Consider the following 17,158-nt stretch of genomic DNA (forward strand, 5'->3'; position numbering starts at 1 on the left):
GGTTCATGAGACTCTATGTGTAAGCTCTGAACTGGGGAAGTGCAAAAAGCCTCCATGTGGAGCTGAAGTCCTTGCTGATGAATGGGGTCCAGCACCTTTAAGGCCAAGGTCCTGGCAGAGCCACAGACCAGTGATCCGTAGTCAAGTTCTGATCAAATAAGAGCACAATATATCTTTAGCATAAAACATTGATCCACTTCCTAAGTGGTGGAAGAGAGGACATGGAGGATGTTCAGTGCTCTTGTACATTTGACCCATAGTTGTTTGATGTGTGGTATAAAAGTCAGCTTACAGTCAAAGATATGGAGTTCAGGATCAGGATGAATACCCCATTGGTGGAAAAAGTGCATGCAAACAGTTTTAGAGAGAGAAAAGTTAAAGCCATTCACTGTGGTTGACTTCAGTAAACAATTAAGGGCAGTCTGTATCTGCCGCTCAATATACATCATGTTCAATGACTGACATGAGATGTGAAAGTCGTCGACACAGAGCCCGTTTGCAACTGTAAGAGGAAGTTGTTCAGTGATGGCATTAATCTTTATACTTAAAAGTGTGACACTCAAAACACTGCCCTGAGTCCCTCAGGGCAAAAAAAAAAGAAAAAAAAGAATGGGAAAGTGTCTGACCCACACAAACTTGGAATTTCCTGTCCATTAAAAAATTGTTAATGAAAATGGGCAAATGGCCATGTAACCCATATATTTGGAGGTCTTGCTAAATGCCATACCTCCATGTTGTATAATAAGCCTTCTCAATATCAAAGAATATTGATACAAGATGATGTTGTTTGAGAAAGGCTTCTCTGATTGACGTTTCAAGTCAAATCAGGTGATCTATGGTGGAGTGCTGTCATTGGAACCCACACTGGGCGGGCGAGAGGAGGTTGTTTGATTTGAAGAACCAAACAAGATGAATATCAACCATGCTCTCTAAGGTCTTACAGAGAGACAGCTCATCAAAGCAATTGGATGGTAATTTGAAAGAATCTTGGGATCCTTCCCAGGCTTAGGGAAAGGTAGGACAACAGCCTGGCACCAGGCATCAGGAAAAACATTCTCCTGCGTGATCTGGTTAAAAACAATCAGAAGAATAGCAAGAGAAGCAGGAGATAGATGGGGCAGCATTTCATAGTGTACATCATCAGGTCCAACCGATGTACTGCCAAAGTGATGAAGGGCCAGTTTGAGTTCCACCAGTGTAAAGGGATGATTATAGTCATAGAAAAAATCAGCTCGAAAGGAAAGAAGTGATCGCTCTGCTTGAGTCGTAATGGTTAAGAAGGTGGAGGACGAAGGAGACATGCAAGATACCTGGCAAAAGCTTTCACGTAGAGTATCGGTGATGCTCTGGGTATCAGCTACTTCCTGTCCATCAGAGAGCAAGAATAAGAGGGGGACAGAATTATATTGCCCACTGACCATTCGAATCTTATCCCATATGACTTTGAAACTGGTGGTAGAAGATATGCTGGTTGTGAACGTAATCCAAGATTCCTTCTGGTTTTGATGTCTTACCCACCGAGCATGTGCATGGGCCTGCTGTAAAGTGATGCGAGAGTGTGGGATATCTACAAAAAGTATCCCAAACCCATTTTTCAGCCTTCCATGCCATGTGGGAGGCAGGATTCCACCATGGACTAGGATATCATGTCAAGGTTTTAGGAATATATTGAGCAGCTGCTTGTATAATACAGTCAGTTACTGCTGCCACACAGTCATCTATTGATGGCAGGATCAAGTTCTGTGAGAGCAGTGAAAAAAAGCCAGTTTGCTTGATCCAGTTTCCACCGGGGCACACAGGTTGGGTGGCATTGACCATGGCCAGTCTCTCTCAAAGTTATAGGAAAATAATTACTGCCTCATGGATTGTTGTCAACCCTCCATGAAAAATGGGAGAATAGTGAAATTATAGAGGAAGAAGGCAACTGTTCAATGAGAGCATAAAGGTCTGATCGATCATAGATCTCTTCAGGCGACAGGTAGAAAGAACAAACATTGATGGTACAACCCAAGGGAAAACGATGCTATGGCCTTCAAGGGTGTGTCGAGTAGCAAAAGACAGGGTGGGCATACACTGCTCAGCCAACAGTGCCACTCCTCTATGCACTTGTCAATCACATAGCCTGTCATTTTTGTATAAAGAAAACTGCTGAAAGGTGACTGTATTGGCAGGTTTCAGAAATGTTTCCTGTAAGGAAAGACATACAGGATCGTAGGAAGCAATCAGTGTTTTGATGTCATCCAGATTAGAACGTAAACCTAAACTGTTTCATTGTATCAAGGTGGCCATTTTTATTTATGTGTAAGTGACCTGGAAGGAGAACCCTGCTGTTTGTGACTACATCTTTTTTTCTTTACTGTCTTTATTCGAGGGAGGTCTATTGACCACCATGGATCCTGCCCTGGGTTGATTGTGGCAGGTCTTTGCCATTGGAAGAAGATTCCAGCAACTGAGGACACGAATGAATGATCGTTTTGCATCTTAGGGTGGGAGAAGATGTACCTGAGGAAATGCCTGTACCTGGAACCAAAGGAAGTGGATCCTGGGATTTGCTGAAATGTATGTTAGGGACAGAGCTGGGTGTTGAAGTTGATTCATTAACGTTTTTAACAACAGATGTCACAAAACTTTTCATATGGTTTGAGAACGATCCTTCTGGAAGCACAGAGAGATCTGTCTGCATTCCCACTGTAGTTGTGGAATGAAGTACAAGAGCATACACCCTAGATGAAGTGGTGGATAGCAACTTTAGAACCTCATGGTAAGTAATGTTATGAATCGTTTTCAAATGCTGCACCTCTTTTATTTCCAAACATTTAGGGCAAGAATGAAAGAAGAACTGGTGAGAACTATTGCAATTGTTGCAATGTATGTCTGTTTCACACTCGTAGGCATTATGGTCCTTGCCGCCATAACAAGCCCACATCAAGGAACCACAACATGACATCTTCGAGTGACCGAACCACTGACACTGGAAACATCTGAGAGAGTTTGGAATGTATGGCTGTTCTTTACAATTAAGATAATCTGCTTTGATGGTGGCAGGTGGGCGTGGTGATGTAATTGTCAGAATGAGGACATTGGTCATCATCATAATTCCATCTTTGCGAGTGGAGATATGCCTCATTGCAGAAACTCCATGGGTGGAGAAACCAACAAGAATCTCAATGATAACTCCCCATGATGAATTTAAAGTAGCATGAGGTGTAACCTCAATAAGAATATCCCCAATCATCTTTGAATGCAAGAGAAGTTCACTGTGTTGAGATGTGGATGTTTCCACCAATATGTCACCAGATCAATGCTTTTTTACTGGTTTTGGAGAGCATGAATATCCATTCTGAATGAAAAAGGGAGACATTTGCTCTAAAAGTTTGTCTGAAAGTAAATGCAATATAAGAAAATGAGGTACAACAGATGTTACAGATGTTGAAAACTGTTGCTCAGAATCTTCAAGATGTGGTCATTTACCTATGGACTGGTTTTTTTACTATTTTATTTAAGTTTTTTTTGAGGGGGATCCATAAAAAAAGGAATATTTCAGTGCCCACTGACCCAACCCACCATGGAGCCCTATGAGAGGATGCACTACAGTGCCAAACAAGGACACTGCAGCAATGCCAGGGTTTCATGAGCACTATACCCAAATGTCAGCATCAGATACAATGTCCACAAAACCTGTTGAGAACATCCAAGACTGGTACTTGGGTGACCCTAGCCCAAGTGGACCAGCCGACTGACCACCCCAAGGCTGCCTGTCTACAGGAATTCAAGGCCAAAGTGATGTGTTAGGGTTAGACCCCACAACCACCAGGATCCTCTCCTCCCGTTCACGGGTTGCCACACGTGGTAAACATATGGGTGTTTAGATCCCAGAGGACGTAAACTAAAAGAACAGTACCTTCTCTGGGACGTCCCCTCACCACATAGAGGGTGTTATCCACACCAAGGGGTTATAATAAGATTACTGCCAAACAAGATGTGATAGTCTGGTAGAACAGCATAGAGGAAGTAAGGAGTCATGTGATTGTGTGGCAGCTCTATTATATGTTTGTTGCATGAGAGTTTGTATACACGACTTAGTTAAACCATGTAAATAGAGGGGTGCATGGGAGTGAAAGGCTTGTAGGATGTGAAAAATTTTTTGAATTAGAAAGCAGCATTCAATGAGGATAGCTATGCTTATAAGCAGAAATAAGGTATCTTATTGGAGATCTTCTATGATATGCTAATGAAAGAAAGAAAATGTACAGACAGTTTGACATTTGCATAACTGAAAGAGAATAATCTAAGATAAACCCATAGTTTCATTATCAGTAGTACAGAACCTAAAAGATTGATCAGTTCATTTGTAAATTAAGAATACTACCAACGTGCAGTTGTTAAACATTATTCGAGGTGAATTACAAACCACTGTATTGAAACTAGCACTTTAACTGTAAAACCTAACCTTATTCACAAAATCAAAAACACATTCAGCCATACATCCAAGTCTTTAAATTACAGCATTACTTATGTATACTGTGACCTGTTTTATATCATAGCATCCAAAATACTGATATAGGGAAGTACATCCCAAAACATTTCAACCAGTACTATTCCAACAACAGCCATTCCAGAATAATTGCTATCCGTTATACATTGTCATTGAAAGAATATAAGATACCAGAATACAAATGAATTAATTTACTGACTTGGCACTATCTTCCCATTTTCTAAATAATATAAAGTAATATAAAATTAGTTTGAGAAACACTAACAAAGTTATATGAATACAAGTTTTGACAATTTCATGCATTCTCTTTATCCCAATTTTTGTTTTTAAAAAGTTGAACTGCACAGAACACTTGAAACTGTAGAAAGCTGCATTCAAAATTCATAAAGTTTGTTGCTGTTTTTGTGATAGTGGATCTAAACTTTATTTTAAATGAATGACAGACTCAATTTTATGTTAATTTATTTTCACTTGGTTTACTTTTAACATTAGGAGGATAAACCATCAAATTATTCTTTCAGCACTGAATTAAAGTCATCTAACTCTGTTGCTCAACAATGCATCACTTTCATTTTAGTTTTTATTTTACAACAAAATCCAGTTAATTTGACATGTATTTAAATCATGCACAGGCTTCACCAGAATTAAAATAATAAATAAACACCTAAAAAGAGATAAAACTGATACACAGCTAAAAAATGCAGACTGTACATGTTTCAATGTTTACTATGTCATCTTAAGAAACATATAGCCCACAAGTCAGAAACGGTTTTAAATGTGTATAAATTTTAACATAGTGTGTTATTTATTTATCATTTTAATATCATACACAAGTGCCAAGAAAATAATATTTGTTAAAATCGTTCTTAGTCATCATTTTGAGTTAAGAATTTCTTCTACTTTTTTGCTCTATTTTACTTTACTCTCATGTGAAGAAGAGTGTTTTTGCCAAAAATATCATTTTAAATTTAAAAATTTGTCGTTTAGTTAACATTTGATTGTGGTGGTAGTTTTTCAATTTTTTAGCTGTAATATAAGAACACCATAGTAGTTTAAAAAAAAACTTTAGACACTAAACTTACTTTATGTGGTATGACAGCTGTCTGGATAAGATTCCTAAATCTTCCAATAGATGGGTCCACATCCTCTGTGCAGGAAGAGAAAACTGTATCAATGACATTCCAACAATTCAAGTAGTAACGAATAAATGTGATAAGAGTTTTCAAGTAAACTACTACATTGTAAAGGAGTTGCTTGAAATATAGATTTCATAACTTTTATTTTGAAGTAAATCAAATGCTTCTAATAATTAACAGAAATGATTTAAAATTTTCATTATATTTATTCTACAAAATAACTACAATTCAGAAATAAAGTAATTTGAATATTTTCAAAAATACCTTTAAAAACCATCCCCCCCCACAATAAAAACAGATTCATTTTTCCAAAACCTTTATATCTTGCTTACCAGGATTTATAATTTCTTCATCTTCATTAAACTTTACCAACAGACTTTTTCTTTTCCTGTTAGGTGGTTTAATTTCTTCATCAGGAATCCCCAACATAGAAATCCTTCTGTTGTGGGCAGTGTTGAATTCTGTAAGATTCTATTAGCACCACCAGAGAAATTATTTCATCAAAAGAAGCAATTTCATTTGGTACAGAATTCAAAGCAAAAATACCTAATGTTGGTAAACTGTATTCATTGAAAAATCATATGCATTTCAGTATGTTTTAAAACTTATATTTGTAACAGAATTAAATGATTAGAAATCTTCTACCTATAATAATTAAATCAAATTGTTGGAAACTTTGTCTGTAACTAAATAAATCTGCAAGAAGAAATATGCATGAATAAATCCATTTTTGCTAACTTTTGTGTATGATTAAACCAAAATGTGAGTAGACACATCTGAAACTATACTCAACTGAAGGAAGCCTTATCTAACTAAATGTCTGTGATTATCTACTACTCAACACAACTGTATGTAAGTAGGTATACCAGTAGCTAATAGAACTATAAAATGTCATATTTGTGACTGAACCCATCAAAAAATTTTTTATGAGCAGTCACATGAAAGACCCCAACCTTGCTTCTAGTCTACTCTTAAACACAGGTGAGGCTGATAACCAGCAGCTACAGAAATAAATATAAGAAGCCTAATCTATGATTCCTTTCAGATGTGAGAAACTGTGACTCTACAGTGACCCTAACTGTGGTAACTTTGGATTTTATTATTACATACAGCTATGAATAACCAGTTTTAAGGATTACATTGAAACATACATGTTTCTTTAATCCTACCTAAATGTTCTAGTTAGTGAAAACAAACAGAATAGCATGTTTACATCTAATTCAGTTTCTGTTTCAGGTAGACCCAGGAGACCACCTTCAATATCTTCTCCTTTTTTTTCTTGTCCATCTATTGCTGAGCGCGATGTTTTCTCAGGTCTTTCTCGTAATATGTATGAACGAGTTGATGCACCAAAATGAAATAATGTTCCAACTGGAAGTTGAGTTGGTTTATTGGCTTCTAAACGAGTTCTTCCAATATAAGTCCCATGTGCTGAAAAAAATACATTTTACGATGTTCTGAAACATATGTATATGACTTAATTAATCGTGAAAAGAATATAATAACCACGGGCAATCTAAATGGACATATCAGATATAAAAGAAATTGAATCACTAATGTTATTAGAGCTTTAAGGTTAGAAAATAAGAAAAGAACTATAGACTTCTGCATGAGAAATAATCTATCGGTTATAAATATATTGTTGAAACATACAGATGTCCACAAATGACTTTGGTATAGATGGTGCAGGACAGGTAATTGTTACTCTATGATGTTAGAAAGAAAGACATGTAGGTTCAAGAAGTCTTGACAGGAATGAAATAGAAACCCTATAACCCTATAGATTACACAACATTAGTTGAAACTGGGGATGGGGTATAGGGGTAGGCCAAATTAATACTAATTAGATAATAATGAGCTTAGAAATGAAGAAACTGCATTTGAATAAATTAAGAGAGTGCTAAACCAAATGAAAATTGATAAGGCTCCATAATGAGATGAATTAAATAAACAGTTAAAAAAGGGGTGATGTTTTACTCTACAGAAGTCTTGAATTATTTGAAGTAGTATGGAGAACTGGAAAGATTCCACAGAAATGAAGTAAGGCCATAAAATGCCCTATTTTTAAAGATGGCATTGGCTTGATAGAAGAAACTATATGCAAGTTCTGGTAGGAAGATCATAGAATGTTAAGGGTAAGAACTTGGAAAGTGGCAATATAATTTGACTAGAGAGAAACATAATGGATCTAATATATATTCTCAAAAGTGTGATGGAAAATCTTGGATCCCTAAAAGCCAACTGATGGAGTACTGAGAAAGAAAAAAAGCAGGATTGTTTGTTTTTGAATTTCGTGTAAAGGTACACGAGGACTATCTGCACTAGCTGTTCCTAATTTAGCAGTGTAAGACTAGGGGGAAGGCAGCTAGTCATCACCACCCACTGTCAACTCTTGGGCTACTCTTTTACCAATGAATAGTGGAATTGACCGTCACAATATAATGCCCCCACAGCTGAAAGGGCAAGCATGTTTTGTGTGATGGGGATTCAAACCTGCAACCTTCAGATTATGAGTTAAATGCCTTAATTACCTGGCAATGCTGGAAAAAAGTAGGAAGTCTTAGACTGTTTAAGGTATATCTCATTGGGATTAAAGACAGCAGTGACAGTGATTAGTTTATATGATAATTAGAGCATAGTAAGGTTAGAACAGAGCAATGAGACATGATTTGATATTAGATGTTGTGAAAAAGAAGGCAGCATTACATAATTATTGTTGTTTATACTATACACAGATAAAATAGTAAAAAATATCAGACAAGATGATGTGAATACTGTAGTACTGGTATATTCTGGTACTGCTTCAAAAAGTATGGAAAGCCTGAAAAATGCAGCTCAATGCAAATAAATCTGTAGTAACAATACTTTCTAGGCAGGAGAGAAATTGTGATATACAGGTTGTTAATTATCAGTTGAAAATGACCAATAATTTAACCAATCTTGGTGTAAACCTCATTAGAGAAGAACTGATGGAGAAAGGGAATGACCAAAAAATTTAAAACTACAATAAAAGTTGTGAACACTGTACCTTTCACTTTGAGAAAGAGAAATGCCAGCAAAGGTAAAAGTAATAATTTATCAGACCTCATTAAAATGTTTATTGATATATGGCACAAAAGCATGAGTTTAAACTAAGAAAAGAAGAGTACAATACACACAACAGAGATTGAGTTGGTTTATATATAAATTATGTTATAAAAATTACGCTAACTTGACTGTTTTGGTTTGCATACAACAGATTTTAGAAAAGTACCTGACTGTAAATACATATAGAGAAAAAGCAATAATATGGTAACCAACACCTGGAGAAGTACTTTGATTTCAATATTTCATTGTCTACACAGTTCAGTTTCACTCTGGGAAAAATGAAAGCAGTAGTTAAGATAATTATTTTACAGTACTACTTAAATATAAGTTTTCTTCTAAAGTGATTGGTGTTTGACGACATAAATTATTCCCACAAGCAGTATAAATCAAAAGAGCATCATTTTTATCATAAGTAAAAACATAGTATTAATATCCATAAGGTCAATTTAGCTTTATAAAAGACAACAACAACAAAAAAAGACTTGTTATTTTCTACAAAATTTGTATAGAAGCATCTGAAAACTATCTTTCTATGTTGAGTAAACCCTACAAAATTTAACTGCTACCACACATCATACTAAACTTCACAATTAAATATCAAAAAGGAAACAATAACTTATGTTCAACATAATCTGATGTTATGGCTATGAATATCCAATATGGCTATGAATACCTGACAAAGTACTGGGAATTAGGGTTGTGTAAGCATTTTCACTTCTGAAGTAGAATGAATCCTTACCTTAGGCTTGATTCAAGCTCAAATGTAGAAAGATGTAGCTTATAAATTCAAGTACTTGATTTAAAAATGTTGTTTTGAAACAGGAAGGAATTAGAATCATTGTATACCATAAAACATGTTAAGAATAATATTCTAAGCAATCTCCTTCCCCCCTATGTTTTGTGTCCTTTACGCTCCAGAAGTAGTCTGTGGATTGGTCATATTAAACCCCCTGAAAATTGTTTTTTTCTTTGATACCCTTTCACTGAAAGTTGTAAGAGAACAGTTTAGTGTGTAGATTTTAAAATGCCACTTTTTTTTTTTTCCAATTCTCTTATTATTAAAATTAAGCATCTCTTACTAAAAAATAACTGGGAAGAGAGTAGTGCTCTAGACTGTTAATTTGTAAGATATTTGTATTAAGCTCCCAACTCATGCAAATACAATTTTTTGTGCTTTTTGTTTTATGCTCTGCCTGAATTTGATACATGTCCAGTGCACTAACTCCAAAAGATGGTCCAAAACGTCTGCTAAACTGTAAGAACGGAATAACAATTCAAGCCACCCATCAACAACATCCAGTCATAAAGTTGTGGATATCAAATTAAAATTTGAAGTTGTCTTGAAAAAATATTCTGTGGTATTAATGGGCTGAATTTTCTGTTAAAAAAAGTTGATATAATAGGAAAAATCATGGTTTAGCAGGCCAAAGTTAAGTAAGAGAACTTGGCACTTTGAATAATTAATCTTTGCCTGGACACAAGGAAGAGATTCTTTCAGAATTCACTTAGGATATCTATTGTAAGAGATTTTCAATCTGAAATTAGAGACAAGTTAAGAGGATGAAGTGGTTAGCTAAAATAGAGAAGACATTTATCATTAAGCCACCAGGTATTTGAAAATCCACTAAACAAACAAAAAGTGTAAGGTTCACTCTGTGGGGAAAAGTCAATGATTTTGAGAAAAAGTTGATTAAAATATTTATCACATAAGGAACGTGATTGACTTGAAGGTGAGTATGATGAAAAACAGCTAAAAATGTTAAAGCAGAGAAACTGCTGATACCATTCTGATTAATGATGTTAACTATTACAGCAGAACTGGCTATGCAAATCAATATAGAATGGTGATGAAGAAGGGGAAGAAACAGGCCTATTCTAAGACGTTGATATGAGCTGTTGTTTTCTAAGGAATCCAACAAATGTAACAGTGTTAATTCCTAAAAACCATGCACCAATCTTGACAAAGGTATCTTTAAAATAATGAAACATGAAAAGAAAAAGAAAAGGAGATTCAACTGTTGTGACAACTGGTCTGAAGTCAAAAATCACTGAAAAACAAGCACTCAAAACCAGTAAGAGATTGGAAGGGGGCTCAGAGATGGGAGAAATAAAAGACTACGGATAAGAAGGAGGTATGCAAGATGGACTTACTTAACCCTCAAATCTAATGAGTTGAGACATCCTTAAACACCTCTCATTGCAAAATGGTGTCATGTGAAGTCATGCAATAAGGTGGAAGGCAAACTGGAGATAATATCGTGTCTCAACCAAGAAGATCCTAACAGCAGAGCAGCCGTGTCTGCAATGCCAGGGTTAAAGAGGAGTGGTGTATCATGGTAGCAAAAAGATTCCAAGTATCACCTAAAAAAAACACAGAGGATTGATGAACAGCTTCAAACAAAAGGTGAAGGGTTGTCATGGTAAGACAAATATAGGAAACTGTGGTTTGGAAAAGGTAATCAAAGTCCAAACAAAACATGATCATCCATAGTATGTGAGGGCTGAAGCATATTAGCCCTTGAAAATAGCTGCTCCCAAAAAATATGTGGATGAAGAAAAGAACTACATAACAATCCAAAGGCTCATTCCCAAGAAAATTGATCAATCAGGTGTGTTATGTTCTGCCCTTATCTAATTAATCAATTTTAAAAAAGTGGAAGGAAGTCTGGATACCACTCTTGAACACCACCTTACTGTGAGGCATATTTTTAAATACAAACACTATCATAAAATGCCTTTAATACTCCATACACAGGATCGGTTATTTTGACCAATCTTATAGCCACCATTTAACCATGAAATTGTACACATCATATCTTTTAATTTACTAAGTGTAGTGTAATCAGCAATTTAGGGTGAAATAAAAAGTTGAAAAATATGAATCTAAATTACCCATTTTTTTCTTTCTAGAATTACTAGATAATACAACAAACAATTGCACACTACTTATTCTTAAAACCTAAATTACTAATTAATTCAGATTTGATTTAATTTAGTTTTATTGTTTTAATAATGCTTAGACCTCCTTTGAGTGTGAAGAAAACCATTTATTACACAATGATACACTGCAATGTGCTAATGCAATTGCAAGTAATTTCTGTTTTATTTTAGTTTTCTTATCTAACTTCTTAAATTCCTAATTTTAAATTCCAATAACTCTTATAACAATAAAAGTAAAATATACATTTAAACATGAAATTGTGTACTAGCTGACATATAGTATGTCAGCTAGTCCATTAGCTATTGGAAAAGGAAGTAATGAAATATATATATATATTTTTTTAATGAGATTGGCATTAAAAATAGTTATTTTAAATATGCATTTAAGAAAATAAATTGTTATCAAGCAAAAATATAGTGTACTACCTCTGATAAGGCAGAGAATTTTCATGTCAGAAGCTTCCATTTTAGCATTTAAGGTCTATGTCCTATTCATATACAACAGTATAGATCAGAGCATGGTCTTATACGTCATAATACTAATTTCCTAGGTGTTTGTTCTTTAGCAGCAGATAAAATATATCTACATTTTTGCTGTACTAGCTTATCCTTTCATTTACTGCATGCTCTTTATTTCACCTCAGATGAGGACTACTAGGTATTTGAAGCTGTCTATCTGCTGTAATAGTGTCTCTTAGCTACAACTAGTGTTTGCCTTGGTATTTTGTGACAATACTTTTTTTACTTTTTACTTCAAGCTAAATTACTCAAGCAATTTGCACCATATATTTATATATCATGTAACTCTTCCCTAATAGATGTTACAATACTAATGCCATGTGTCTTAGAATTCACAGTCATAAATTTAGGTGGAATGTACACTTCTATATCTTTCAGTATTAAATCTATCAGCAAAATAAATAAGAGTGGGGAGGGTACACTGTCCTACCATACATCAGTTGTTATGTAAAATGTGATTTGAAATCAAATATAGTAACTTACTTGATAGTTAAATTTTTTTCTCTCTCCAAACCTTTCTGCAAACACTTAACATTTAAGTATGTAATCATGATATTTAGTGTAGCTTATTTAGATATATGCTTAGTAACTAATATGAATTTTTTCTTCAAAATATTATTCTATTTTACAATACTTACTGCTCCCTAAATCAACCAAGAATGCACGATCCAAGGCTTGGTGATAAACTAAGGCTGAATGAACACGTGAACAAGAGGCATGGTCAATCACAAAGTCATTTATTTCTGGATTTCTTCCAAAGAGGTAGCATTTTTTTTCATCTATCATGAGTTTCTGTAAACAATTTATTAATTCTTTTTTTTTACTACAGTTTCTCATAACAAACATTCAGAAACATGATTCACACTCAATAAAATGTCTACTCACTCTTTTTGGGAAACTAGAATAATATTAATGCACATAGTAGAAGTATTTTAACTTGGGGATCTGTGGTGGGATAATAAGTATTTCTTCATTCACATTAATGATATTGATATGGCATACTAAGACTGCTATAAAAATCTGGCTGACTTTGAGAGAGATGCAATTATTTTACAGAATGACTTAGATCAGTTTGGTAAATAAATGGAATATATGGCATGTAACAATGACAAGTCTAAGGTCAGGTAATAGCTATCATGCTATAAATTACACACAAAATTTAGATAGGAATCTTTTTAGAAAAGTAAGTGAATAATCTTGCAGTATTAGTTGATATAACTATTAAGCTTATGAAACACTGTTCTTATGTAGCTGGTAAAGCTAATAGAATCTTGGATTAATATAACATGCAAATAACAGTGGATCATTCTGTCTTAAAGCCTGTTCTTGCACATCCAACCTTGAAAAAAAGTAAATCCTATCATTAATATTTGAGGAATTTTTACCTTTCTCTCTTACATTCTTACAAAGTGATGGCTTCTACTACTGTCTACAGTATTTATTGTACATGCTAATCACCCTGTTTAAAAAATTCCAACTGTGTTAAGTTTGATTTTCAAATTTTTAAATTCATGACTTCTAATCCTATTGTTTTCAGATTATAACACAAAGAAATTGGAGGCCTTTAACTTATTAATCACTCAATATAAATACTAAGCTTCAATAAGATCATACCTTTTCCTATAAAATAACCCTTACAATATAAATTAGAAATATGCAAGAGTTTAACCTTCTTATTGCTTTGGTTCAGTTTGACCTGACATTTTTTCTGTAATATTATGAAGTGATGAAATATATATTTGAGTTTATTATTATGAAAGTTTACATTAACTTCTAATATTTAACATCTACAAAAGAGCAAAGATCTGAGCATTGACTACTTAAGCACTCATTTAATAACAAGGGTCCAGTAAAATAGATTCCATTAATAACATTCTACTTTCATCTAACAACCAAAGTTTTTCTACAGTACCTATTTATGTTATTCTACACATGTAAAACTAAAAATTAAAGAAGAGAATACATTGTAAGGAAGGACAGTGAAACTCTGACATAGCACATCCAAACATTACATGAAATATAATTAAATGTTAATTCACGAGAGAAAAAAAAAATTGCAACCACAACACAAACATCCAACAAATAAGGTGTGTCATCATGTAATGAGCCATGGTTTTCAACAGTACTAGCAGAAGTGAGTCCCAAATTGTTTTGGGGTACACCATCTATCCAGTTTAACCTCAACTTCACCAGCTTCACATAATTAAGAAAAACAAAAACAAAAGTTTAGCAGATGTGGGTGCTCTAGTACATAATGTTCCACATTTTACTATATTGTATTATCTGCAGCTAGATGTGGGAAGATGGTTCTCAAAAAAAAAATTAAAGCAGGAATTTATTCTTGCTGCAATAAAAAGTAGCAAGAAATAATAGAATACATTACTTCAATGCAGGAGACAGCAAAATAATAGTACTGCCTGTTGTATGTCCATGTAACTACTTCACAAGGTGTGGATGTTTTGTATTTTGTTTTTTACAGAAATTTTTGCATTTTTTACCACTACTTTGTCCACACTAGATGTATTTTCACCATATTTAGTATGGAAATTCATTGGTTCCACGAGAGATATCTAAAAATTTTCATTATGCATTTTGCAGTTTTATGGGCATTTTATTACCACTACTTTACCCCCTGTAGATGGATCTTCACCAAATTTGGCATGAAGGTTTGTTATGTCCATGAGGAAACACATACAAATTTTCAGCTATGTATTTTGTGTTTTGCAGTTTTATGCTGTTATTACCATTACATATAATGGAAGAAACTTTTCATTTCCTGAGATAACCTTTCATTAACAATGAATTAACATAGCTTTCATCAAGGGTATGGGTATTCCAGCTAGTATTACAATATTGTTTAAATAACTATTTTTAAAGTTGGATAAATATTTTCTCTATTTGTTATAAAATAATTTAAAATATTTAATTAAAGTTTTCTTTTCAAACACATTAGTATATAAGTTGATTTTTATTTATGTACAAACATAATATTGGGGGATGAAATGCTAACTTCAAGGATGGTTTTGCTCTCTCCTCCACTGATGTAATGCCTTCTTAATTGCTGCTTTTTATTTCATTTTGTTATTTAAAAAAAGTTATTGATTTTTTTTTCTTTTCTTGGCTACAGACACAGCAAAAGGTGGTAAAGACATGGGATGTTGTGAGCTAGAGCACACATACATCTGCTCAATTTTTTAATTTTTATTTTCTTAATCATGTAAGGCTGGCAAAGTTGTGATTAAACTGATAGATGGTGTACCCCTGACACAATTTGGGTCTTATTTCCACCACAGTACCTCTAAGAACCATGGTGCATTACACGATCACCCACCTTATGATTTGTGCCTAGATGTTAAGATGTTTGTATTGTGGCTGTGGTTTTTTTGTCTTTCATGAAATAAAGTTTCAGTACTATGAGTTACTTTAATTATTAATTGATGATTACAATCAGCACTACAAAACTGTAATAAACTTAATATAAAATAAGCATTAAAGACTTTTTGTTTAGTTTCTGTTGTTTTTCCTAGTTTTTTAAGATATCTTAAAGTCATAACAGATATGCCTGTGGTAACAGCTCTCAAATGTGTTGGGGATATCCCATCCATCAGACAAAATCCAAATCTGATGTCAAATGAATCAACTGTTATGGAAAATTAGTTAATGAATTATGGGTATGAAGATGAGTGCTTACAAGTAGTCAAAGAAGCAGAATAACAACTCCAGCTGTCTTACATTTTGAACCACCAGGCAAAATGAAATTGAAAGGATGGAGAAAGGAAATCAGAGCAATCTAGAGGATCCCTGGTGAGATTCCATTAATCTTGAAAATTCCTTTGTAGTGCTCTCATGTGAACATGACCTAAGGGAATAAGGGCTTCCATGGAGGTCCAAGTCCCCCAGATAGATAAAACCTTGCAAATTGATAATGAAGATGACTGAGCCTTCAGTACCAATAGCTCACAGAAGATGAGGACTGGGCCTGACTGAGATAGGAGTTGAAAAACACAGAGGTAAGCAAGGTACAGGGTTAAGAATTGACTTCTACATCATGATAAGCCAAACCAAACAAGCAGCTTCTTTGAGCTTGTATTGATGGAACTGAAAGCAACCAGTCATCCATATAATGATGGTATCACATTGTGTGAGTGTAATAGATGGACAAAAGCACTGGCAACCACAGAGAAAATGTAGGGAGCCAAGGCCAAACAGAACAAAAGGGCATGAAATTGATAAACTTGATCTTTATGGACAAACCAAAGGTAATGATGATAAGCTGATGAATGGGGATGTGAAGGTACACATACAATATATCTACTGTTATTGTCAAAACTCCTCCCATAAAAGTATATTGAAGATATAGGAAAAACACCAGAGTACAACAAGGTCTATGTAATGGTTCAAACTGGAAAGATCTATGACAGGATGTCACCCTCAAGTCTCCTTAGAGAAGATGAACAATCAAGAATAAAATCCTAAAGCACAGTGATCAACAGATTCAGTAGCATCCCTTAAAAGATCATGAACCACCTTGAAAAAAATTCTGGCTAGCATGGAGATCTCAATGAGGAAATGGAACAGGAGTGGAGCAAGAAAACAAAGCAAATGTCCTTCTGACAAGACCAAAAACACCCAAGCACCTGAGGTGAAAATGTGTCAAACCTAGACAGGACTCATATCCAATGGATAGTCATTTAGAACCACTGGTGGTGTGAGAGCAGGCAAGAGCAATATATCAACTTGCCACCAAAATGTAAGATGAAGGCACAGGAAAGAGAAGGGTGAAAGTAGGCTACAATAGATGAGTGATGAGATGTATTAGTGAGCATGCTGTTGTTGTTGTTTGGCATTTTATGGCACAAAGCAATTAGGCTATCTGTGCTAAACAACCAGCAAAAAGACAAGTACAATTGTTAGAAAGTGTAAAAGAAAATTAAGTTAAATAGAATTAAAAAGGCCAATGACCCTTAAAAAATTAAAAACA

General features: G+C 34.4%; 1 protein-coding gene across 4 annotated transcripts in view; it reads right to left on the minus strand.

The window, feature by feature from the left end:
* Positions 1-17,158, minus strand: part of NiPp1 (nuclear inhibitor of protein phosphatase 1) — a 55,228-nt gene that overhangs the window by 10,051 nt on the left and 28,019 nt on the right. For all 4 annotated transcript variants that reach the window (XM_076463882.1, XM_076463883.1, XM_076463884.1 and 1 more), the window contains 4 exons: positions 12,816-12,969; positions 6,845-7,062; positions 5,964-6,102; positions 5,578-5,642 (listed from right to left, as the gene is read on the minus strand). In XM_076463882.1, coding sequence (XP_076319997.1) covers positions 5,578-5,642; positions 5,964-6,102; positions 6,845-7,062; positions 12,816-12,969 — 576 coding nt within the window. The remainder of the gene's footprint in view (positions 1-5,577; positions 5,643-5,963; positions 6,103-6,844; positions 7,063-12,815; positions 12,970-17,158) is intronic.

This window comes from Tachypleus tridentatus, chromosome 10, assembly GCF_004210375.1.
Source record: "Tachypleus tridentatus isolate NWPU-2018 chromosome 10, ASM421037v1, whole genome shotgun sequence".
NCBI lineage: Eukaryota > Metazoa > Arthropoda > Merostomata > Xiphosura > Limulidae > Tachypleus > Tachypleus tridentatus.